This window comes from Hemitrygon akajei, chromosome 8 (assembly GCF_048418815.1).
Source record: "Hemitrygon akajei chromosome 8, sHemAka1.3, whole genome shotgun sequence".
Taxonomy (NCBI): domain Eukaryota; kingdom Metazoa; phylum Chordata; class Chondrichthyes; order Myliobatiformes; family Dasyatidae; genus Hemitrygon; species Hemitrygon akajei.
In genome coordinates, this window is record NC_133131.1 from 124,850,497 (window position 1) to 124,876,896 (window position 26,400).

Consider the following 26,400-nt stretch of genomic DNA (forward strand, 5'->3'; position numbering starts at 1 on the left):
CAGCAGCCTGTCTACTTGTGACATTACTTTCAATGAACTGTGCAATGTATTCCTAAATCCCGCTACACTTCCTAGCGCCTTAACATTCTTAATATGGGGCCTACGTTGGTTTGACTTTCCAAAATGCATTAAAATTAATTTGTCACTGTTCAGACCACTTCCCTAATTGATTAGTATCCCCTTTCTTTCCCCGCCTCCATCCCCCTCTCAATCACCTGCCCATTTCCTCCTGCTCATGCCTCTTCTCCTTCCCTTTCTTCCATGGCCACTGCTTTTTATTAACAGATTTTTTTTCCCTTTCAGTCCTTTACCTCTTCTTCACCATCAACACCAGCACCTAATTTTGTGTCATCTGCAAACTTAGTGATCAAGCTTTGTGCATTCAGAGCAAAGTAATTTCTATAAATGATGAATATAAAGGGTCCCAACGTCCCTAGCTACTGGCATCCAGTTCAAAAAACAACGTTCAATCACCATCCTCTGCATCCACCTCTGAAACTATTTTGAATTTACCTACATAACTCTCGCTTCGCCTAGCGGCTTAATATAGGGGGTGATAACCCCCCCCCCCACCACCCAGCCAAACTTAAGAAATCTCGTTTGGGTGGATGCTGCGCTATGTGTCCCCTGTTACAAATCAGCACCCTGAAATAACAAACAATACACAGTATGCGATTAAACGATTAAGCTTTATAATTCTTACTTTGGCTATATGATTAGTAGAGAAATGAAATTTAAAAAAAGAGCTCAAATCTTATTAAACAGTCTATGCACAAAGCTGGAGCTCATTTATAGGCAGATCGGTCCCCATCAACCTCCTCCGATTGTCGCTGCCCTTCAGACCCTTGCTCAGAGTCCACTCCACCTGGCAGTCTACCAAATCTCTCCATTCGCGTCTTCTTTTCTCTCTCTCCCTCCCTCTCAAGCCCACAAAATCAACTGCTTCCAGATTCACAAGACAGGGAAACAGAATCCTGACTGGCTAACTTGCATCACACAGTCCTGTTATCTCCAGCCATAACCCAAACATTTCTGCTACAGAGAAACTATTACTTCAGCAGTGAGCATTACAAAAAAAAACACATTACATCAGCAGTGAAACCTTACAGCGCATTATACCTAACTGGCTCTCCCTGGGTTTTGTGGACTGTCATGTTCTAGACCGGTCTACCATGCAGGACCTTGTTGAAGGCCTTGCTAAAGTCCAAAGAGCCAACATTCACTGCTCTACCTTCACCTACCTTTCTGATTACCTCTTCAAAAAACTCTAAAAGGTTTGCTAAACATGACTTTTCATACCCAAAGCCATGCTGATTCCTATTCAAACTGTCTATCCAAATGCTGGTAACTCTGTCCCTTAGAATCCCCTCCAGTAATTTTCTCAGTACTGATGTCAGGCTGACTGGCCTATAGTTCCCCGGCTTGTCCTTGCTATCCTTGTTAAAGAACAGAATGAAGTTAGCCACCTTCCAACCTCTGGGAACTTTACCAATGACTAATGATGAAGCAAGCATGTCTACAAGAGCTTCTGCAATTTCCTTTCTAGCCTCCTACAGAGACTGGTAATATGAATGTCCTCAAGAACATCTTCTCGTGTTTTATTTATGTATTTGGAGATACCGTGTGGAACAGGCCCTTCCCGCCCACTGAACCACGCTGCCCAGCAGCCCACTAGCCCACTAGCCTAATCACTGGGTAATTGACAATGATCAATTAAACAATGGATCAGTGCTTCTTCGGATTGTGGGAGGAAATAGAGCACGTGGGGGAAACCAATGCACCTCACTGGAATGATGTACAAACTTTCTTAAAGGGTGACAGAATTGCACTCCGAACTCTGATGCCCCGACCTGTAATAGCACTGTGCTAACCACTATGCTACTGTGGCACCCTTATCTTCAAAGCAACCATGATTTTCTCCTCAGTAAAACACCGTAGAGAAATATTTGTTGAAAATTTCAACTATCCCTTGCAGCTCAACACAGCGGCAGCCCTTCTGATCTCCAGGGAGACCTACTCTTTCCTTAGCCATTCTTTTACTCCTAATACAGTTATAGAATGTCCTAAGGTATTCCTTACCCTTACCAGCCCGATTCATCTCGTACTACCTTTGTCCATCTGATTTTACTCTTAATCCTTTTATAGTTATCAAAGGATTCGTTCAATATCAAATTCCTAAACCCAATGTATGCTTCCTTCTTTTCCTTGACCTCAGCATCTCATTTTTGCCAAGGCTCCCTAAACTTGCTAGGTTTACTCTTTAACCCAACAGGAACATGCCGATCCTGGACACTTGATATCATACTCTTAAAATCCTCCCATGTGTTATTTCTATCTTTTCCCTTAGGACAGAATTACTCAATCGGCCTCAACTAGATCCTATCTAACCCCCTCAAAATTAGCCTTGCACCATTTTACAATGCTACCCCTGGACCTGTCCTATCCTTTCCCATCACCATCTTAAAGCTAACAGAACAATAACAATAGAAGAAATGAGGAGATCTGCTTTTAACAAGTTGCTTTGCTCCTGCACCATCTTGCTCTAAATCACTGTTGAGGCTTTTCTAAGCTGCTTCAAAACTCACCCCAGCCCATCAGTCTTCACACCATTTGGCCCGTCTGTGACTTACCAGATCAGCACCATCCCATCCAGACTTCCCTTCTATATATTTCTTTTTCCAAAATCATTATCCAGTGCTACTTTAAATAATGCTACATCCATGGATGAATTGCCAAGTAAAGGTCCTAATGGCCAACAACATTCTGGGTGAAATATCTTTCAACTTTCCACTTTATTCTTCTGTTAATAATGCCATTTTATACCATTAACCGAGAACGTGTGCCTCTCCTTACCTGTACGGAACAGCCAATCTACTTTCATACATTTGTTCAAACTTCTTCTCTCTTGTTAGAGATACAACTGTTCGAATGTTTTCAACTACCTCAGTAGTGAGCTGTTTAAGATAAAGAAAACATTGGTTAAACAAGAAAGTGTCTGCAATCCAATAACAGCAGATTGTTAATAGGTATGCTTACAAACCCCAAACTCAACACTGAATCACTTGAGGATTTTAGGCTAACTATATAGTACTTGGGTGGGGTAATAAAAAGCAAGAGTTTTAAAGATTTTTGCAATGGGTTATTTTACACCTCTTAATAATAATCTAACGTACTCATGTCATTTATAAGCAAAAAGAAACTATATGCTGTAGTGAGACCAAGGCTCAAGTCTGTTGACCAAAAAAGTTTCAAGAGATCTAGGTACAGATGAAGTGGCAATTCTGGACTAAACTTGAATCAATGAAGGATGCTCCACAGTTGTGGCAGGGCTTGAATACTATCACCTCTTATAAGGTTAAATCAAGAAACAGACAATGACGGGACTTCAATTCCAGGTGAGCTCATTGCCTTCTATGCTCACTTTCACCACCTAAACACAGATGAGCCATCACAAGGTCCCACAGCTCCTGATGATCCTGTGATTTCAGCATCCATGAAAGCAGCCTTCAGGAGGGTGAACCCATGAAAAGCATCCAGTCCAGATGGGGTATCTGGCCAAGTATTAAAGAGCTATGCTGATCAACTGGCTGGAATATTCATTGAGATCTTTAACCTCTTGCTTTGGGTGTCTGAGGTACCCACTTGCCTCACGCAAGATTCAATTACACCAGTCCCTAAGAAGAAGGTGGCAACCTGCCTCAATGACTGCCACCCAGTAGCATGTACGTCCATGGTGATGAACTGTTTTGAGAGGCTGGTGATGTAACATATCAAATCCTCCCTGAGAAGCAACTTGGATCTGCTCCAATTTGCCTACTGGAACAACAGATCCACAGCAGCTGCCATCTCATTGGCTCTTCACACAACCCTGAAACATCTGTACAGCAAAGGTACATACATCAGGATGCTCTTTATTGACTATAGCTCAGCATTCAATACCATCATTCCCTAATCAATAAGACTTGGCTTCAATACGTCCTTGTGCAATTGGATCCTCGATTCCTTCACATGCAAACCCCAGTCAGTCTGGATTGGCTACAACATCTCGTCCACAATCTCCATCAACACGGATGCACAAGACTGTGTGCTTATCCCTCTGCTCTATTCACTTTATACTTATGACTGTGAGGCTCTACACAACTCCATTGCTTTATTCAAGTTTGCTGATGAAATGACTGTCATAGGCAGAATCAAAAGGTGGTGACAAATCAGCATATAGGAAGGAGATTGAAAATCTGACCTTGCTGTGCCAAAACAACAATATCTTTTGCAATGTCAGAAGGACCAAGGAGATGATTATTGAGTACAGGAGGAGGAAAACAGAGGTGTTAGAGCCAGTCCTCATAGGATCAGAATTGAACAGGGTCAGCATCTTTAAATTCCTCAGTGTTATTATTTCAGAGGATCTGTCCTGGGCCCAGCAAGTAAGTGCAATTACGAAGAAAGCACAACAGTGCCTCTACTTCCCTAGATGTTTGTGAAGATTGGGCATGATATCTAAAACTTTGATAAGCTTCTATAGATGCATAGTGGAGAGTATATTCACTGGCTGTTGCACAGCCTGGTATGGAAACACTAATGTTCTTGAATGTAAAATACTACAAAGATAAGTGGATATGGCCCAGTCCACCATGGGTAAAGCCCTCCCCATGATTGAGCATCTACATGAAGTATTGTCGCAGGAAAGCAGTATCCATCATCAGGGACCCCCACCACTCAGGCCATTCTCTCTTCTCACTGCTGCCATCAGGAAAGTGGTTCATATGCCTCAGGACTCACATCACCAGGTTCAAGAACAGTTATTACCCCTCAACCATCAGGCTCTTGAACCAAAGGGCATAACTTCACTTAGCTTTATTGCCCCATCATTGAAATGTTCCACAACCTGTGGACTAGTTTTCAAGAACTCTTCGTTTTATGTTCTTAATATTTATTTATATAAGATATGCTCTATAATCCAAGCAGCATCCTGATAAATCTTTACACTGTCTCTAAAGTTTTCACACACTTTCTATGATGAGGCAACCAGAACTGAAAACAATATTCCAAGCTTGGTCTAACAAGGGTTTTATAGAGTTGCAACATTGCCTCATGGCTCAAATTCCAAGACTAATGGAGGCCAATGCACCATATGGCTTCTTAACAACTCTATCAACTTGCACGACAACTTTGAGCAAGCTACAGGTGTAGACCCCAAGACCCCTCTCATTTTTTGCCTGCAAGGAAATGAATCTCAGGGTAATATACAGTGACAGGTCCAGTGACTTTAATAAAAAGACCATAAGACATAGGGTAGAATTAGGCCATTCAGTCCATCGTGTCTGCTCTGCCATTCCATCATGGTGATCCCAGATCCACTCAATCCCATCACCTGCCTTCTAACCATATCCTTTGATCCCCTGACTCATCAGGAAATGATCAACTTCCATCTTAAATATATGCATGGACGGCCTCCACCTCGGCTCTGTGGCAGAGCATGCAACCGATCTACTACTCTCTGGCTAAAACAGTTCCTCCTTGCCTCTGTTCTGAAAGGTCACCCCTTCAATTTTGAGGCTGTGCCCTCTAGTTCTGGATGCCCCCATCATAGGAAATATCCTCTTCACATCCACCCTATCAGGTTCTTTCAACATTCGGTAGGTTTCAGTAAGATCTCCACACATTCTTCTAAATTCCAGTGAGTGCAGGCCCAAAGCTGCCAAATGTTCCTCATATGCTAACCTCTTCATTCCTGGAATCATCCTCATGAACTTCCTCTGGACTCTCTCCAATGAGATTCTGAGATATGGGACCCAAAACTGTTGTCAGTACTCCAAATGTGGCCTCACTAGTGTCTCATAAAGCCTCAGCATTATCCCCTATTCACCTTGAAATAAATGCCAACATTGCATTTGCCTTCTTTACCACAGACTCAACCTGCAAATTAACCTTCTGGGAGTCTTGCACAAAGACTCCTCAAGTAGCACTGCACCTCTGACGTTGAAACCTTCTCCCCATTTAGAATATAGTCTACACTATTGTTCCTTTTACCAAAATGCATTATCATACATTTCCCAACACTGTATTCCATCTGCCACTTTTTTGCTAATTCTTCCAATTTGTCTAAGTCCTGCATTGCTTCCTCGGCATTACCAACTCCTCCACCTATCTTTACATAATCTGCAAACTTTGCCACAAAGCCATCAATTCCATTATCCAAATCACTGACAAACAATGTGAAAAGTAGTGGCCCCAATACTGACCCCTGAGGATCAGCACTAGTCACTGGCAGCCAACCAGAAAAGACCCCTTTTATTTTGAACTTTGTTCCTCCACACTGCTAAGAATCCTGCCACTAACCATGTATTCTGCCTTCAAATTCAATGCTCTGAAGTGATTCACTTCACACTTCTCTGGGCTGAACTCCATCTGACACTTCTCCGCCCAGCTCTGCATCCTATCCGTACCCCACTGTAATCTGTGACAACCTTCTGCACTATATCCACAACTCCTCTACTCTTCATGGCATCTTCAAAATTATTAACACACCCTTCCAGATCCTCATCCAAATCATTCATAAAACTCAAAGAACTCAGGTCCCAGAACAGATCCCAGCAGAACACTAGTGCCACCAGCCACCAAACAGAATACGCTCCTTCTGCAACCACTTTCTACCTTCTAAGGGCAAGCCAATTCTGAATCCACACGGCCAAATTTCCCTGGATCCCGTGCCTCCTAACTTTACAAATGAGCCTACCATGAGGAAACTCATCAAGCGCCTTACTAAAATTCATATACACCATTGTTTTGCCTTCATCGATGTGCTTTGTCACATCCTCAAAGCGTTCATTCAGGTTTGTGAGGCATGCCGCGCCCCTCACAAAGCACTGGTGGCTATCCCAAAATCAGACTATGCTTCTCCAAATGCTCACAATTCCTAAGCAACACACACAAAATGCTGGAGGAACTCAGCAGGTCAGGCAGTATCAATGGAAATGAACAAATAGTCGATGATTCAGGCCAAATCCCTTCTGCAGGACTGAGAAGGAAGGCAGAAGAAACCAGAATAAAAAAGTTGGGGGGGGGGGGGGGAGGGGAAGGAGGCTAGCTAGAAGGTGATAGGTACACCTTCACCTTCTAGGTACACCAGATGAGAATTGATGATGTCAGAGAAAGAGGGATGAGAGGAGCGTTGGGATGTTCTGGGAAGGTGGGGTGGGAGGAAGATGGCGGCTGTAAGGACCCAAGAGGTGGCAGTGGGGTCTGAAAGACATTGAATTGGACAGCGGTGGGGGGGGGGGCTTGGAGTGGAGTCTGGGGGCCCAATGGCAGTAAGTCTCAGCCCTGAAATGCTGCCAGTCAAGGTACAGGCATGATCTGGAGCTAAAAGCTGCGCAATTTGCAGTCTGAAGGTATTTGGGGTTGTAAGAACTAGAATAGGTGGTGGTGGAATCTGGGTTCTGGATCTACACGGGGTCATGGGAACTGGTGTTGGCAATAATAGTGTCACCGGTTCAGAGCCATTGGGACCGGGGATGGATTCAGTGAGATCTGTGACCTGGGGGCATCTGATCGAATCAAGGTCCAACCAGGAGGAAGCAGGGATCCCAGTCTGTCTCATAAATCCTATCTCTAAGAATCTTCTCCAATATTTTGCCCACCACTGAAGTAAAACTCACTGTTTTATAATTCCCAGGATTACCCCGTACTCCCTTTCTTGAACAAAGGAAAAACATTTGCCACCTTCCAATCATCTGATACTACTCCAGTGGACAGTGAAGTTCATTGTCAAAGGAGCATCAACCTCTTCCCTCACTTCCTTTAGTAACCTGTGGTATATTCTGCCTGGTCACAGGAATTTACCTATGCTAATGTCTACCCAAAGTTCCAGCACATCCTCCGTCTTAACATTGGCATGTTCTAGCATATCAACCTGTTTTACACTGTCATCACAAACATCAGATCCGTCTCACTGGTGAATACTGAAGCAAAGTATTCATTAAGTACATCCTCTACTTCCACTAACTTCAGTTACATGTTTCCTCGTCTATCTCTGATCAGTCCAATCCTCTCTCATATCATACTCCTGTTCTTACATACGTGTAGAAAGTCTTGTGGCTTTCCTTAATTCTACTCTCCAAGGCTTTTTCATGCCCCCTTCTATCTATCTTAAGTGCATTCTTCAGCTTCTTTCTGGCTACCTTGCAACTCTCTGGTGCCCTGTCTGATCCTCGCTTCCTAAACCTTAAGCAAGCTTTTTACATCCTCTTGACCAAATGTTCCACCTCTCTTGTCAAACATGGTTCATTCACCCTACCATCCTTTCCCTGCCTCAATGGGGCAAACCTATTCAGAACCCTATGCACGTACTCCATAAACACCGCCCACATTTCTGTCGTGCATTTCCTTGAGTGCATCCATTCCCAATTTATACACCCAAGTTCCTGCCTAATAGCATCATAATTTGCCTTTTGCCAACTAAATACTTTTCCATACCATCTGCTCCTACCCCTCTCCAAGACTAGGGTAAAGGTTACTCAGCAGGTCAGACAGCATCCATTGAAACAAGCAGTCAATGTTTCCTATGTTGAAATGTTGACTGCTCATTTCAACAGATGCTGCCCGAGCTGCTGAGATCCTCCAGCTTGTTTGTACATGTTGATTTGACCACAGCATCTGCAGTGTACTTTGTGTTTAGGGTAAAGGTTAGGGAGTTGTGGTCACTGTCTCCAAAACGCTCACCTGACGTGGCTCATTGCCGAGCACCAGATCCACTATGACTTCTCCTCTAGCTGTCCTGTCTACATCTCGTGTCAGGCCACCTCTTCTAAATATTTTGCACTAAGGAGGTGCCATCCAATATTAAAGAAGTTGACATCACCTATGAAAACAACCATGTTAATTTTAAACCTTTCCAAATTCTGCCCCCCCCCCCCACCAATCTGCTCCTTAGTGTCTGTTCCTATTGGAGGGTTTATAGAATACTCTTAATAGAGTGTTTACCCCCTTCCACCCACACTGACTCAGTACAGACTTCTTCCTCTGTCCTCTTTCTGTATCTGTGAGACTATCTCTGCTTAGCAATGCCACAACTACTAACTGAAGAGCAACAACCAGAAACTGAAGGGATTCTGCTGAAGGAGAAATTAACAAAACCCCTGGAAGCAAAAAAAAAAATCAATGTAGTTCTTGACAGACCTCAATTAATTGTTTGAATTAGTGAGCAGGAGAGCAGATGTCTTACATCTGGTGCTAAATTAAAGACTGAGGCTCGTGCAGTAAGAAGAACGGATCGCAAACTACTTGAAGGACCAGAGCCAGGATGAAAAGTGGCTATTCACAACTATGTAGATTGAGGTCCAGCCAGGACAGTGCTAGAAGCACTGATTTTCATTACTTATATAATGAGTTAGTACTTGGAATCAAAACCCCTTCTTTCTAAACTTACATATGATACCTAAAGGAGAAGTTATTCCATATGAACTCTCTTGAACTTGAACAGATATTCATTAGTTGTTTGCCTGATACTGGGAAAAATAATTCCAGTGCATTCGTTTAACATTTACCTATAACCAGTGAAACATTGCCAGAAGGAGCCACACAGAGAACACACTCACAAACCTGACCTCCCTGCAAAATGACTGGTGATCAGCTGATGATGTTTAAGCAACTTCAATCATTTCAAACACAAATGTAAAATGAAGCTACACAGCCCTCCTAAAAGATTTTTATGATCAACTTAAAACTGAGAAAGGAATGGCAACCATTTTTATATTTAACCAAGTCAAGACAACAAGTTGTGACCAATCCATTCTCAAGGAAAGTGCTTTTACAAAACTCCTTGTGGGCCAGGTAGAGCAGGAGTATTGCTTGCAGACGTAACAAGCTATAATGAAAGCCAAGGATCCAACCACTGATCATCTGTCCACAATCTTCATTGCCCCATCACCACCTGCAATTACTGATTCCTCTCACAGCCTTCCTGATCTCACAGGTGGTGACCTCAATCGCCCAAGTCACCCGCAACCCCTTCCCCTCAACAGCTATCAAATGCCAGGAAGCTATTGCCTGGTTAAACATTAATTAAGTATAAAAGGCAAATCAAACTAGTTCCAGCAAGGGTGCTACAAGTGATGAAGTTTATGTGGTAAACTACATATACCTGTCTGGACACGCCCCTCTGCTGACTGCTCCTGTGGCTCCTCCCACAGACCCCTGTATAAAGGCGATTGGAGGCACTGCTCCTCCCTCAGTCTTCGAGATGTCGTGCTCTCTTTTTGCTGTTAATAAAAGCCTATCATTCACTTCCAGTCTCCTAGAGTTATTGATGGTGCATCAGTTTACCATATTAAAAAAATGCTCAAAGCACTCAGCAGACCAGGCTGCACTTGTGGAAAGAACAACAGTTTTTGGATGAAGGCCTTTTATCAGGTTGATGTTACTGTATTTGCTTTGTGCATCATCACCCTGCTTGCTCCCATACTATCAAATTAATACCTGCTCCAAAAAGACTGGAAGTAATGACCATCTAATTTAAAAATCAGAATGCCGCACCTCTAACTCCTTGCCCATCCCTCTCAAGAGTCACCCACCTTTCCAGCATTCTCCAGTTCCACTCGATCCTTGTTAGCATGCCCAGTGAGCATTTGCATCTGTACCACCCCTGCCATTGCCAAGATTGGCACAATACCCAAGATCAACAGGGTCAGCTGCCAGCCGTAGATGAAGGAAATAATAATTGCACATCCAAGATTAGCTACATTCTGAGCAAGTCCAGCAAGCCTGCTACCGGTAGCCTACAGTAAAGACATTAAAACAGCACGTTGTTATTTAATATCATCTTTTAATAGAAAATTTAGTGCTTGTTTCTGACACTAGCTTTATTGGTTTATCGGAGATTTGACTAGCAACTTTGGTTAAGCTAAAGCAAATTCAAGATACACATCCTGAGTAGTTTGACATTCATGAAACTCCACTAAAACTCTCAACCATGTAGCATTAGATCAGGAATGTTGCTATTCTGTAAATATATCGGCTCCTTTCATTGTTTAAAAAAGAGAATCCACCAACTTAACTGTGCCATAAACAAGCCCAGGTTCAAATTTAAGAGCCTATTAACAACAAATAATGAATAAATCAAACTGATTCAATTACAAAGTTTTCAATCAGTGTTTAGTTATTATTAATTACCTGAAAGCTTATGCTTTAAATGCTGACAGAAGTACTATCTGATTTATAGTATTTTGTTTCAACAAATTATTCTCTAATTACCAGATTATGCAGAAACTTTTGCTCCATGTATTACTGAAATATCTTTTCATGAGAGAAATAAATTAGCAATTTTTCTTTTAATCTAAAAAAAATACTGACATGTGAAAATAGCAGAGATGTGCAAAGGGCAATTAAATGGATTGCTTTTCGAAAGCCAAGAGGACCTGAATAGTCCTTTTTTGTATTGTACCCTTTTTAGACTACCTTTATCATTCCCATCTTGGTTTCATCACACTTTAAAGTTTTTACAATGGATAGAATTGGCCAAAACCAGGTGATACTTACCCCCTTAACTTGAGATGCATCATTAGCAAGTCTGGTTGTTAATGCTCCAGTGCTGTTTTTAGGATCATCAAACCAGCTAATATCCTAAAAAAAAAGCATGTGAATTAATTAGTTTTATAAAAGTACTTAATGATAGAAAAAGTAATCAGATTCAAATAGACAAGTCCTATTTTGGTGTTAGAATTGTCTTACACAAATATCAAAATTCTAAATGAGTGAAGAGCTTATTAAATACTAAATGAATATTGAATTCTAATAAATTCTAAAGGCCATCTACAAGGTTCAATGCACAATGTTGCTTTAGTAAATAGCAAGTCCAAATAATTAATGCTAACTTATTCTTTCCTCATAAATTACTTCAAAAAATTATTTATTTATTTGCCATCCCATCAATACAGATTCAAATCCTTTTCTCTCACTATTATATACAGGCAGTCTTCTTTTAACAGTCCTGATGCAGGGTCTCATCCGAAACCTTGACCATCCCTTTGCCTCTATAGATGCTGCTTTCCCCATTTCATTCTTCCAGCAATCTAATTTTTGCCCTAGGTACCACTTGTAGTTTCTTGTGTCCCTATAGTAGTGCAGATTATTTTAATGAATCTTAAACCAGACTTTAGTGGTCACTTCAAAAAGAATGTCACTGTATTCAGGGTATTTTACAATGGGGCTAGTTATTAAAGAATTTACATTCACCAGAGTTTAGAAGTTACTTAAATTCATGGGATTTCAGGTGATTTTAAAAACTTGCTGTGGAGAAGGGCTAGCTCACAAATGGGAACCTTTTTTTAAAAAAATTGATGGAAGGGACATGAAGTTCGTAGATTGAGCCAGCATTTAATTGCCCATCCCTAAATGCCCTTTGTCAAGTTGATCCCACTGCTGTTCTTGAGATACATAACACCCAACATCGCTATTTGGGAGAAAGCTCCAGGATTTTGACCCAGCAACAGTGCTAAGTTAGCGATGTATTTTGAAGTCTTAATGGTGCATAGCTTGCAGAGCAACTTCTAGGTGGTGGTTTTCCTGTGCCCTTGTTCTCACTGCCAGAGGTCACAGGTTTGAAAATTCTGTCAAAGGAGTCTTGAAGAATTGGTGCAGTGTAGCCTGCTGATGGTACAAACTGCTGCTACCCACTGAGTGAGTGGTTGTGGACGGACTGCTATGTCCTGTTTGTTGTCAAACCTCTTGAATGCTGTTGAAGCTACACTCTACAAGCAAGTAGAGAGTTTTCATCACACTCTTGACCTAAGCTATTCAGATGGTGGACACAATTTGCAGAGTTCTAGATTCTAACCTTCTCTTGTAGCCACTCCTGTATATGGCTTTTTCCACTTCAGTTTCTGGTCAATGGCAACTCCCCAGGATATTGATAGTGGAAGATTCAGTAATGGTAGGGATTGAATGTTAGGGGGTGATAGCTAGATTTTGGTAAGAAGTCTGCATTGAACTTTGCAACAGCAGAAACCCTTGAGTGTTTTCAATTTCACGAGTAATGGCACACAATGCTGATAGTTTCATTGTCAATACTGCTGCAGACCATTTGCAGAAACATTAATCTTCATCACTACTTGACTATCAATGTCTGAATCCAAAGGTGAGGCATAGGCCAGCTTAAATTTTCTAGATTTATAGAGTAAAATGTAGCTTAAAATGTGTTAAGTATTTAATTGCATATTGTAAATTAATAAAAGCCTAACAAGCTTGGTAATATATGGTTGTTACCTGTCGCAATATTGCCTTAAAGGCCATTAATCGCATTCTTAGTGTTAGTTTCTCACCAGAATGGCCAAAACTGAAACCCTGTCAAAACAGGTAATGAAAGGACATTAAAAGCATAATCATTGTCATCAAAATTCATTTGAAACTCAAGAGAGTTCTGATAAAAGATCAATGGCATGAAAAATTAACTCCATTTCCCCAGTTCTGTCTGTCCACTTCCCTACACCTCAAGCCTTTTGTTGTATTTCCCATTTCCATTTAAAATGAAAAAAAAACCACACAAAATCTTCTGAAGGAACCAAATCTTGAGGAAGCAGAGGTTTCTGGATCATGGAAGTGTGAAGGCCACTGATGTTCACGAGATACTTCAACTGTTTTTTCTATTTACTTCAGCAATGCCATCATGGAGTCAGTCCACGAGGAATTCTTCACAGGGAAGCCTCAGAATCCACTCACTCATCTTCCTGAAATCCTGTGGAATTTTCTGGGTCATACATTGCATTACAGAACTCTTAAAATTTCCTACTTAAAAATCTATTCAAAAATAGAGAGAGAAAAAAACATTTGGATGATAACATTCATTTTATTCTCCTCACCTCCTGCCCTGTCTCTATAGAAAGGTCATCCTCACTTTCTATTATTCATTTAGAAACATAGAAAATAGGTGCAGGAGTAGGCCATTCAAACCTTTGAGCCTGCACCGCCATTCAGTATGATCATGGCTGATCATCCAACTCAGAACCCTGTACCTGCTTTCTCTCCATACCCCCTGATCCCTTTAGCCACAAGGGCCATATCTAACTTCCTCTTAAATATAGCCAATGAACTGGCCTCAACTGTTTCCTGTGGCAGAGAGTTCCACAGATTCTCTGTGTGAAGAAGTTTTTCCTCATCTCAGTCCTAAAAGGCTTCCCCTTTATCCTTAAACTGTGACCCCTCGTTCTGGACTCCCCCAACATTGGAAACAATCTTCCTGCATCTAGCCTGTCCAATCCCTTTAGAATTTTATACGTTTCAATAAGATTCCCCCCTCAATCTTCTAAATTCCAGCAAATATAAGACTAGTCGATCCAGTCTTTCTTCATATGAAAGTCCTGCCATCCCAGGAATCAATCTGGTGAACCTTCTTTGTACTCCCTCTATGGCAAGAATGTCTTTCCTCAGATTAGGGGACCAAAACTGCACACAATACTCCAGCTGTGGTCTCACCAAGGCCTTGTACAACTGCAGTAGAACCGCCCTGCTCCTGTACTCAAATCCTCTTGCTATGAATGCCAACATACCATTCGCCTTTTTCACTGCCTGCTGTACCTGTATGTCCACTTTCAATGACTGGTGTACAATGACACCCAGGTCTCGTTACACCTCCCCTTTTCCTAATCGGCCACCATTCAGATAATAATCTGTTTTCCTGTTCTTGCAACCAAAGTGGATAATCTCACATTTATCCACATTAAAATGCATCTGCCATGAATTTGCCCACTCACCTAACCTATCCAAGTTACCCTGCATCCTCTTAGCATCCTCCTCACAGCTAACACCGCCGCCCAGCTTCGTGTCATCCACAAACTTGGAGATGCTGCATTTAATTCCCTCGTCTAAATCATTAATATATATTATAAACAACTGAGGTCCCAGCATTGAGCCTTGCGGTACCCCACTAGTCACCTCCTGCCAATCTGAAAAGGTCCCGTTTACTCCCACTCTTTGCTTCCTATTTGCCAACCAGTTCTCTATCCACATCAATACCATATCCCCAATACTGTGTGCTTTAAGTCTGCACACTAATCTCCTGTGTGGGACCTTGTCAGAAGCCTTTTGAAAATCCAAATATACTATATCCACTGGTTCTCCCCTATCCACTCTACTAGTTACATCCTCAAAAAATTCTATAAGATTCGTCAGACATGATTTTCCTTTCACAAATCCATGCTGACTTTGTCTGATGATTTCACTGCTTTCCAAATGTGCTATTATCTCATCTTTGATAACAGACTGTAGCATTTTCCCCACCACCGATGTCAGGCTAACCAATCTATAATTCCCCGGTTTCTCTCTCCCCCTTTTTTTTAAAAAAAGTGTTATTTATTTATTATGAAATAAAATTTATTTCATTTATTCCAGGTTATTTCTCTTCAAATGACAGATCTCCTCTCCCATATCAGTTGTTAGCTCTATTCCTCGAGCCCCTTTATTACTTATATTATTGTGATCTCTAACTGGTTCCAGATTAGAACCAGACTCAGATTTGTTATCACTGTCTTATATGGCTTGAGATGTTGTTGTTTTGAGGCAGCAGTACAGTCTAAAGATATCATAGCTCCAATCTGCTCAAGATCTTTGCATTCAAAAGGACTTCACTGCACTTCCCCTTATCACATCCATACCCTTGGGCCTAGGGAAATGCCCATTCATCCACTGAGAGGGTCAGCATGATTTTGATTGATATTATGCCAGTGATTTCAGTAGAGGATCTTGGAAGGCTCGGAGCCAGAGTAACCTACTATGCTTTAGTGCGTTCCAAAGGAGCATTTCAACGTAAAAGTATTGTTAAAGAGATGAATTATCCTTATTGAGTTCATTGGGTCTTGGAGTACTGCATACACTCTGGACAATTCTAACTGAGCCCCTATATATACTTTAAATCACCAATGACCATGTACAAAGATACTTACCATCTGAAATTATTGGGGAGGAGCAAGGTGGAGATGGGGGGTGGTGAGGGCAGGAAAATGGAGGGCAAAATAATTTGGACACAAGAGGATGGGAACATTTCAAAATAGGATAATCACCTCTCCTGGTGATTGAGATTATCAGTCCCATTGTGAGAGCACAATCGCTGCAATAACAGCAAGTTACATCTCATAATCTTCCAATGTTTTAGGCAATAGAATCAGAATTATTATCACTGACATTTGTTGCTTTGCAGCATGAAGATGTGAAAATCTATAATTACAAAAATATATGTAAATAGTACAAATATTAAGGAATGACAAGGTAGTGTTCATGGGTTTTTGGGCCACTCCGAAATCCGATGGTGGACGGGAAGAAGTTGCTCCAAAATCATGGAGTGTGGGTCTTCAGACTCCTGTACCTCTCTCCAAACGTCGTAATAAGAGGGCATGTCCTGCATGGTGAGGGTGCTTAATGGTGCTGCCTCTTGAAGATGTCCGTGATGGTGGGGAGAGTTGCAACGTGTAAACTACCGTAAGTACATGTATCGGGCAAATTTTTGCTCCTGCACTTTGTGATGTTAAACCATTGAGCCTTGTGATATAATCCATTCAGTATTGCATTTATTCACATTTCTTCAGCACTTACCTGAACAAAAAATGTGACAAAGGAGATACCTCCTAATGCTAAGAATAATAGGGAATATAATTCAGTCTCACGGCGTACAACGTCCTTGTCTGTCTTAGCAAAAACCTGCATTGGTTAAAAGAAGTATAATTAAATAGTGATTCTAGTAAACAAATGAAATAGGGCCAGGAGTAGGCCTCACAGGGCCTTCGAGGTTGCTCTGCCATTTAACAAGATAATGGCTGATCTCTCAGCCCAGCATCATTATCCATCTCTATCCTGACATACTTACAGTAAATCCCCTTATGTTCAAATTGCGTTTTGAATGAACACAATGACTGAGCTTCTACAGAATTCTGGGATCACCCTCTGACTGAAAAAATCCACGTCATCTGAGCTCTAAATTGCCTATCAATTCTCACTAATAAGCTAGGTAGTTTAACCAGAGGAAGCATGTCTACATCCAGGCTGTCAAGCCCTTTAAGAATTTTGTATATTATGATGAGATCTGCTCTTATTTTTCTAAACTCTAATACAGCCCCAGACTACTCAATTTCTCCTCAGAGCAAAACGTGCCAGCCCTGGAACCAGTCCAGGAAACCCATTCTAGATGTGGCTTCACCAACATTTAAATATAATTACAAATATGTTCTCATACTTCCATATTCAAATCCTCTCATATCAGGATCAGGTTTATTATCACTGATGTACTGTATGTCGTAAAAGCCAACATATCATTTCCCTTCCTAATCACTTTGCTACTTCTGTGTGTTGGTCTCAAGCCACGTGTATACAAGCACCCAGGCCCCTTTGAAGTCCAATACTATCCCATCCCTCATCATTTAACAAATAATCTGTTTTTCTTTGCTGTGCACCAAAAGTCAATAACCTCACACATTTTTACCTTCTTTTCCATCTGCCATGTTCTTGCCCATTCACTCAGTTTGTCCTTAATCCCTTGAAGCCTCTTTACACAATCTTCCCTAACCACAATCCTATCTAGTTTAGTACAGTCAGCAAACTTGGACCTATTACCTATGGTCCTCTCAGTCAAATTATTGATAGTCAAAAGCATGAATCCCTGCTGTAAACAACTAGTCACAGCCTGTCATCCTGTGGATTATCTGTTTTCCTGCACTCTTTGCTGTCTGTACAGTAACTAGTTCTCAATTCATGTCAGATTAACAGATTTCATAGTATTATACAGCATGGTAACAGGTGCTTCAGCTCAAATCATCCATACAGACCAAGGTTCTCATCTATACTAATCCAATTTCCTCTTGTTTAGCCCATTTCCTTACAAACCTTTCCTACCCACCTACTTGCCCTAATGTCATTTAAACACTGTAATTTACTTTCCTCTACCATGTCCTCTGGCAGTTTGCTCTATATGCCCACCAACATCTTTCTCCTCTCATTTTAAGTAGGCCTATCATAAATGGCGGGAAAATTACTTCACAGGATTCGAAGAGAGAGGATCTATCTGCATGTGGGAAAACAAGGATTGATCAGAGATAGTCATATTTTGCATGTGGGAAATCTTGACTCAAGGAAGAAAGAGGAAAAAATGTGAAGATTCACATTTCGGCACCTAAAAGTCCTATGTCTCCTTAGATATAACGGAAAAATCAAACAAAATTCATTGGTTTATCTTAAGTTATCTGGCAGCTAGAAACTAAATGGCAGTTGGAAAGATGAGTTAATGCAATGGTGCTTGGTGGGCCAATAGCTTGAAGTTCAAAGTAAATTTACTACCAAAGTACATATGTGTCACCATAGACAACCACGAGATTTATTTCCTTGTGGGCATACTCAATAAATCCAATAACCATAATAGAATCAATGAAAGAAACTCACCAACAAGACAGACAACCAATGTGTAAAAGACAAAAAACTGTGCTAATACAAAAGGGAATAATAAATTGGTAAGTAAGCAATCAATAACAAGAAGAGTCATAAAGTGAATCCACAGGTGCGGAGAAAGTTCAGTGATGGAGCAAATGAAATTATCCCCTCTGGTTCAAGAATCTGACGGTTAAAGGGTAACAACTGTTCCTGAACCTGGTGGTGTGAGTCCTGAGGCTCCTGTACCTTCTTCTTGATGGCAGCAATGAGAAGAGAATATGGCCTGAATGGCGAGGGTCCTTGATGCTGAATGCTGCTTTCCTACAACAGCAATCCATGCAGATGTGTTCAATGGTGAGACAGCTTTACCCATTACCATGTAGGATTTTCCATTAAGTCCATTGGTGTTTCCATACTAGGCTATGATGCAACCAGTCAATATACTCTCCACCACACATCTGCAGAAGTTTGTCAAAGTTTTATATGTCATGCTCAATCTTAGCAAACTTCTAAGGAGGTAGGGGCACTGTTATGCTTTCATCATAATGGCACTTACATACTGGACCCAGGACAGATCCTCTGAAATGATAACACCAAGGAATGTAAAGTTTCTGACCCTCTTCACCTCTAATCCCCCAATGAGGGCTGACTCATGGACCTTCAGTTTCCTCCTCCTGTAGGAGCTCATTTAAGGAGCGGTTCCTGTAAAATCTACAGTGCATTACATGTTGTCCTTGGACCAGACGTTATTCATCTTGAGTGCTGAAAGCTCTTTCTTTGGCAAGAGGAAAAATAGGCTAATCATGGGGAATTTGGATATGTGATGGGATGTGGACACGTGCAATGAGAGAGCAGGGGTAGGTACATCAGTCATATAGAATTATTCTGAGAGTTAGCTTGATTTAGAATAAGATTTTAGAACATAGACCAGTACAGCATAAGATCAGGCACTTCAACCTATGATGCTGTACCAAACTGATTAAATTAATGACTTCTAATTAATCTAAATGCCCTCTCCACACATTGACCTTATCCCTCCAGTTTCTGCATGTTCATGCGCCCATCTAAAAATCCCTTAAACACTTCCATCATATCTGCCTCCACCACCACCCCAGGCAGTACACTCCAGGCACCCCCACCACCACCCCTCCACTCTATGTGCAAAAAACCAGCTTGAACATTTCCATTAACCTCTTCCTCCCTCTCATTTTTTTTAAATACACAGTTTGGGTCATTGAGTGATGGAGGAGATCAATTAACTACTGATACCCTAACATTGGGTGTGTAATTAGATGAGGAGCCTAGTGATTGGATAGAAAGTAGTGAACAAGTGGGCTGTGGAGGGTCATATTAGAAATTGAGATGTATAATGATTAGGAAGGATGCTTGATAAGTGAGATTATGGGAGCTCTTTGTTGGACAGGGCTGTCCAAGACATTGGCAATGTGGGGGTTTGTAGGGGAGTGAATCAGCATGGCTGCTGGAGGGGGCAGGATTATAATGATAATAAAGAGGTGCTGACGAATAAAGAGGCATTAAAAAGTGGTGGGCTGAGGGGTGAGCGGGGCTGAGACGCAGGGTAGCTTAGATGCTGAGACAAATCCTTACTCCTACTCTTGCCCAGTTATATTTCTCTGAAGTAACAGTGAAAGAGGCTTAAACAGAAAGATTCACAAGGGCCACAATCACAGAGGAAGCACTACATAACACTGGATGTTCTGTCCAAAACTGAATTACAGCCTGTAACTTAAAACATTAAACTTACCCCAATAATTTCTGAAAAAATTATGGCAAAAGCAGGCTGCATAGCTCCATTTATAGCAGCACAGAAAGTTCCTATGAGTATATAATGCCATTCAGCTTTGTTTAACTTGAGGATTCTAAAAAAGGACACATTGGGAACATCTTCATCCTGAAAAACAGAATATTTAACAATATATGCTGATAGAGAAAATGCTGCAAATAATGAACTTCACTCTTCATACCTTGTCATTTGAAAATATAAAAAAATGATTTTTTAACTTCAGCAGGAAAGAACATTCACAAAAATCCTGTATTTCCCCCAATGACAAATACTGTCACAAGGGGACGTGGAGACTGGACTCAAATGCAGGACGCAGGCACTGATGTACTAGGGGCAGGACAGGAACAACTAAAGGATAGAACAAGATGGGGAGAACATGGCATGCAACAGTGATCCTGGGTTCAGAGAGTTCATGGCAAAGGCAGGACCCTGGAGTTCATGGCAAAGGCAGCACCCTGGCTAGGCTAAAGGATGGGTCTATGGGACAAGGAATGCTGGGAGCATAGCCCCCTGGACAGGCCACATTACTTCTGGGCAGGGCCCGGCCTCCCAGGCAGGAACACAGGGGCCTGGGCAGGTCGCGGGGCACCTGGGCAGGATGCAGGGCACAACACATCGGAGGTGAAGGGTAGGAAAGGGTCAGAGTCCCCCCGCCAGGCAACGGCAGTCCAGCCTGCTTCCCCGACGGAGGCAAGGGATCAGAAGGGTGTTCGGTCCAGGGTGACTACAAGAACAGACTTACAGAACTAGATGATTAACTCCAAGCCAGGGTCAAAACAGGATAGTCAGGCGAACAGCGCAATGCTGTGAACAAGGCAAACCAGACCAAACAGCAGGTACAAGACAAACAGAGGGACAGGGCAAAACAGGTTCAGAGCAGGCTGACACCCACCCACCCCCCTCCCCTCCCCTCCCCTCCCCTCGACTCAGTCCCAGAGCCCCTTATATCCACCTGCAAGCCGATAGGTCTCTGATGCACCTCCTTAAGCCAAGATGATCCTATTTGGGCTCAAGGGTGAAAGGAGGAACGGCTACAAGACCTGGAGTCCGGAGTTTGCGGACCGGATCACGACCCGGAATGCGGGCTCCGGACCAGACCATAACAAATACATTGAATTATAACTCTCATCTTAAATATTGTATTAATTTGCAACTGAGTTATGTAGAAAAAGTTTTGGAATTTGTAAGGTATTCATAAACAGAACTCAAAAATATTCACTTCCTGTCGGTATGACAGTAGGCTGGGTAAGCAGAAAAATGCCATTTGTGGTTTATGCAAAGACAAGAGGTGGTGTTGCTTGAAGTCATATACAAAAACAGAGAAGGATGGAAATGCTCAGTAGTTGAGGAAGCAGCTGCAGCAAAGGTAAACCTTGCTTTACTCTTGCTTTTGATGATGACCTCTGGACTTCATTCTGTGACATAAAATCATCATGTGCATTTTGGGGTTTTTCTTGCTGAGGCTTAAAGCCAGTTCCCTCTCTTAACCTTTAATTTAGACATGCAAGAGTAAGCACATAATGAAAGGTGAGTGATATTCTCACCACAGATGCAGCCGAGTATTTCCGGCGTGACCTGCCCTTATTACGACCAACAGTTTTATGCTCAGCCATCACAGGAACCAGGTTAACCCTAACTTACAAAACTGATCATTCTTACAGGCAGCAGACCTTTACTCCATTAGTTGGGGCAAGTCAAACTTGAACCCAGTCCCATACTGTTCTAATTATTCTTACCCGTAAGTCGCATGTTTACATTATAACATTATATTTGGCATTTATTTTGTAAAACTTATCTACATATCACCAAATCAATCAACAAAACTGTACCTGGCTCTCTTTATCTCTTCATCTTATTATCTTTTATAATAGACTTGCACAAGAGAGTTGACTAAGGAGTTAACATGCAATAGAGTCAGGGTGTATCTTTACTACAATGTTTAAAAGCCATATTTATTTAAAGTGAAACTATTTTCTCATGACAAAGTAAATCGCACCTGTTCAACTGCATTTTCAATCATTATCTCTGTAGCTTTTTCTTCCTTTTGCACGCTAGCTTGTGTTAATTGACTATGCTTTGGCTTTTTGATGCTACTTTTTTCAAGATTAGCATCATTCCTCTCTTCCTTGTCATCTTCTCTCTTAAATGTCTGAAAGAAAACAAAGTAGTTATTTCGATTATAGTTTTTCTTTCAATAGAATTAGAACTAAGTGTGTGATGTGATTTTTATAAACTTTATTAACTTCAATAAACCATTAAGTCGACCTATCATTTGAAACTGCTTATAATCCAAGTAATACCTGAGTGGTGACCAGATTGTAGTAAATTCCCTTGGCTTCCATGAGTTTTTCATGAGTTCCCAGCTCTACAATTACACCATTTTCCAATCCTGCAATGATATCTGCATTTTGAACCGTTGACAAGCGATGAGCAATTACTATTGTAGTGCGGCCTCTCCGTACCTTTGAAAGAATATAGAATATATATGATAAGCTTGTGAGATGCTTCCAACTGAATACACTGTATAGGTTCCTTTCTTAATTCAGAAAACCCTCCAGTGCATTCATTTCTTAAATTCTTTTAATCAGCTAACAACACTACTTTTCTTGCTTCTAAGTCAGAAGATGATAGATTTCAGAAGATACATAGGGTCAAAGAGGCATCGAGGGAAGGGACTCTGAACACCTGATCCAGGAATTTTATATCAGAGATCTCACAATACTCTTCAAAAACAGAAAAAGAGCAGGGAGCTCTTGTGGTGCCCTGTCACCTGTGTGAATCCCTGCAGCATCCGGTCACACTGTGATTGGCCTCCGAGGCTGATGTCAGAACATTTTTCAAGAGACTGAACCCTTGCAAGGCATCAGGCCCTGATGGTGTACCTGGTGGGGCACTGAAAACCCTGTGCCAACCAACTTGCAATCTCTCACTACTGTTGTTGGTGGTTCCCACCTGCTTCAAAAGAGTGACAATCATACTAATGCCAAGAATAGGCAGTTTAAAAGCTTTAGCATGGACTAGATAGGCTGAAGGGCCTATCTCTGTGCTGTACTTTTCTATGGCTTTCCTAAGAATGACTGAGGGGTACAGGAATACATAGTTCTCTGAATTAGGGAACAAGCAGTAGTAAGGAAGGCTTGCTTTCTTGCATTGGCCCAAGCAGTGAATACAAGAAGTGGAACATTATTTTACAATTGCACGGAATGTTTGGGTGTGATGGTGTTGTGGGATGGGAGTTGGAGTGGGATGAAGGTGCGAGGTTGGGGTATGAGGGGTGGGGTAAGGGCAATAGTCTGGTGTAGGATAGGGACATTGGGCAAAACTGCACGAGTCAATGACACTGGTTGTGCAGGGAGATGATTTTGTAACGTCAGTGAGAATGTAATCCATCTCTTCTATTTTGCAAGAAGCTCACAATGCCAGTGTGACTGGACCATCGTTACCTTATCAAGTGCAACTTGGACAGTAGCTTCACTCTCAGCATCTAATGCAGATGTCGCCTCATCCAGCAGCAGGATTTTGGGATTGCGTACCAATGCTCGTGCAATGGCAATCCTTTGCTTCTGGCCTCCACTTAGCTGAGCGCCTCTTTCTCCAACTAGCGTATTAAATTTCTGCAGCAAAATTGAGGGTCAATCCTTGGCATGTTAATAAGGTTTCTTTAATAAACAAAATTACTCATATCAGCCCTATGCTTTTCACAACATCTTGAAAGGCTCCCACCATTCATGGAGTTCAGATTAACTTATTCATATTTGTGGAATGAGAAGTAATTCAATGTCATATAGTGATTGGGGTAAGGACACAATTCTTCAGCCATGAGAAAGAAAAGCATAACTTAAAAGTCATCTTTTTACTACAAAGGTTAGATATGGTGTAGCATTGGTTGTCTTGCAGGAATCCATAACTATAAAACTTTGGAGTAGAATTAGGCCATTAAACTCCGATTCTGCTCCACCATTTTATTACGGCTGATCCATTTTCCTCTCCAACCCATTCTCCTACATTCTCCCCATAACCTCTCATGCCCTGACTAGCCAAGAACCTGTTAACCTCTGCCTCAATGTACCCAATGACCCCTTGCCTCTACAGCCGCCTGTAGCAACAAATTCCACAGACTCACTACCCTCGGGCTAAAGAAATTCCTCTTCATCTGTTCTAAATTTTACTGTTTTACTGTGTACTGTACCAGCAGTTATGGTCGAAGTGACAATAAAAAGTGGCTTGATTAAATGAATATCCCTCGATTTTGAGGCTGTACTGTATGATCCTAGACTTCTCCTTCCAAAGGAAACATCCTCTTCACATCCACTCTATCAATGTCTTTCAACATTTGAAATGTTTCAGTGAGATTCCCCTCACTCGAAATTCCAGTGAGTATAGGCACAGAGCCATCAATCATTGCTCATATGATAACCCTTTCAATCCTGGAATCCTTCTTGTCAAACTCCTCTGAACCCTCTTCAATATTAGCACATTCTTTCTTAAATAATGGGCCCAAGACTGCTCATTGTACTCTGTGAGGACTCACTAGTACCTCATACAACCTCCTTGCTTTTATATTCTAGTCTTCTTGAAATGAATGCTAACATTGCATTCACCTTCATCACCAATTCAACCTGCAAATTAACCTTCAGTGAATTCTGCATGAGGACTCACAAATTGCTTTGCACCTCACATTTTTGAATCTTCTCCCTATTAGAAAATAGTCCATGCCTTTATTCCTTCTACCAAAGTTCATGATCATACACTTCCAGACACTGTATTCTGTCTGCCACCCCATTGTCCATTGTCTAATCTGTCTAAGTTCTTCTGCAACCTCTTTGCTTCCTCAACACTACCTGTCTCGTGTTATCTACAAACTTAGACACAAAGCCATCAATTTCATCATCCAAATCGTTGACATACAATGTACAAAGAAGCAGTTCCAATACATACAGCCAATCCAAAAAGGATCCCTTTGTTCCCACTCTTTGCCTCCTACTGATCAGTCAATCCTCCATCCATGCTAGATAGATAGACATAGATGGATAGATAGATAGATAGATACTTTATTCATCCCCATGGGGAAATTCAACATTTTTTCCAATGTCCCATACACTTATTGTAGCAAAACTAATTACATACAATACTTAACTCAGTAAAAATATGATATGCATCTAAAATCACCCTCTCAAAAAGCATTAATAATAGCTTTTAAAAAGTTCTTAAGTAGTTTACTTAAATACATTGAGTCCTAACCCCAGCACTTTAACATATCTTACTCCTGGCTAGTATCCTTTCTGTAATACCTTGGGCTCTTATTTTGTTTAGCAGCTTCATTTGCTGCATATTGTCAAAGGCTTTCTGAAAATCCAAGTACACAACATCCACTGACTCTCTTTTGTCTAGCCTGCTTGTTATTTCTTCAAAGAATTCCAACACATTTGTCAGGCAAGATTTTCTTTTAATGAAACCATGCTGACTTTGGCCTATGTCATCATGTTCCTTCATGTACCCCAAAGCCACAACCTTAACAATTGACTCAAACATCTTTGCAAATTACTGAAGTGAGGCTTACAGGTCTATAATTTCCTTTTTTCTCCCTCCTTCGTAATGTGTGGAGTGACATTTGCAATTTTCCATTCTTCTGGAACCATGCCAGAATGCATTGATTCTTGAAAGATCATTACAAATACCTCCACAATCTCTTCAGCTACCTCTTTTAGAACTCTGGGATGTAGTCCATCAGGTGGAAAGCGGCCAGTGAGTGAGTGGGCCAGTGAAGGGGTGGAGATTTGAGGTTTTGACTCGAGAGATTCTGGCAGTTTTGGCAGTTGGACTATGCAATCAAGTCAATCAAGATTTGAATAGCTCAGACTCAGCAGAAAGCAGCTGATTGGGCAATCGAGGTCAGGTGACCAAGCAGTTTGAAAAGTTTGAAAACTAGAGGGTTACCTCAAGTGCAGCAGCCTGTGAAGGAGTGGAGATGTGAGGTTTTGACTTGAGAGGCTTTGATGAGCTTCACTCCAAGTGAGGTAAGGCCAGGTAAGTTCCTTTCAAAGGAGAAAGTTTCAAAAGTTGAGGCAAGTATTGGGTAGGTCATGGCAACTGAGATTGGCCTTGTGGTTTGTTCATCCTGCAGCATTTGGGAAATCAGGGATACTTCCAGTGTCCCTGACAACTATGTGTGCAGGAAGTGTGTCCAACTGCAG

The 26,400-nt window shown here is 41.5% G+C and overlaps 1 protein-coding gene across 2 annotated transcripts in view; it reads right to left on the reverse strand.

Moving 5' to 3' along the window:
* abcb4 (ATP-binding cassette, sub-family B (MDR/TAP), member 4) overlaps positions 1 to 26,400 on the reverse strand; it is a 114,255-nt gene that overhangs the window by 22,350 nt on the left and 65,505 nt on the right. For both annotated transcript variants that reach the window (XM_073054547.1, XM_073054546.1), the window contains 9 exons: positions 23,650 to 23,820; positions 22,507 to 22,668; positions 22,203 to 22,355; positions 20,168 to 20,314; positions 16,579 to 16,683; positions 13,261 to 13,338; positions 11,536 to 11,619; positions 10,572 to 10,775; positions 2,854 to 2,954 (listed from right to left, as the gene is read on the reverse strand). In XM_073054547.1, the coding sequence (XP_072910648.1) occupies positions 2,854 to 2,954; positions 10,572 to 10,775; positions 11,536 to 11,619; positions 13,261 to 13,338; positions 16,579 to 16,683; positions 20,168 to 20,314; positions 22,203 to 22,355; positions 22,507 to 22,668; positions 23,650 to 23,820 (1,205 nt within the window). The remainder of the gene's footprint in view (positions 1 to 2,853; positions 2,955 to 10,571; positions 10,776 to 11,535; positions 11,620 to 13,260; positions 13,339 to 16,578; positions 16,684 to 20,167; positions 20,315 to 22,202; positions 22,356 to 22,506; positions 22,669 to 23,649; positions 23,821 to 26,400) is intronic.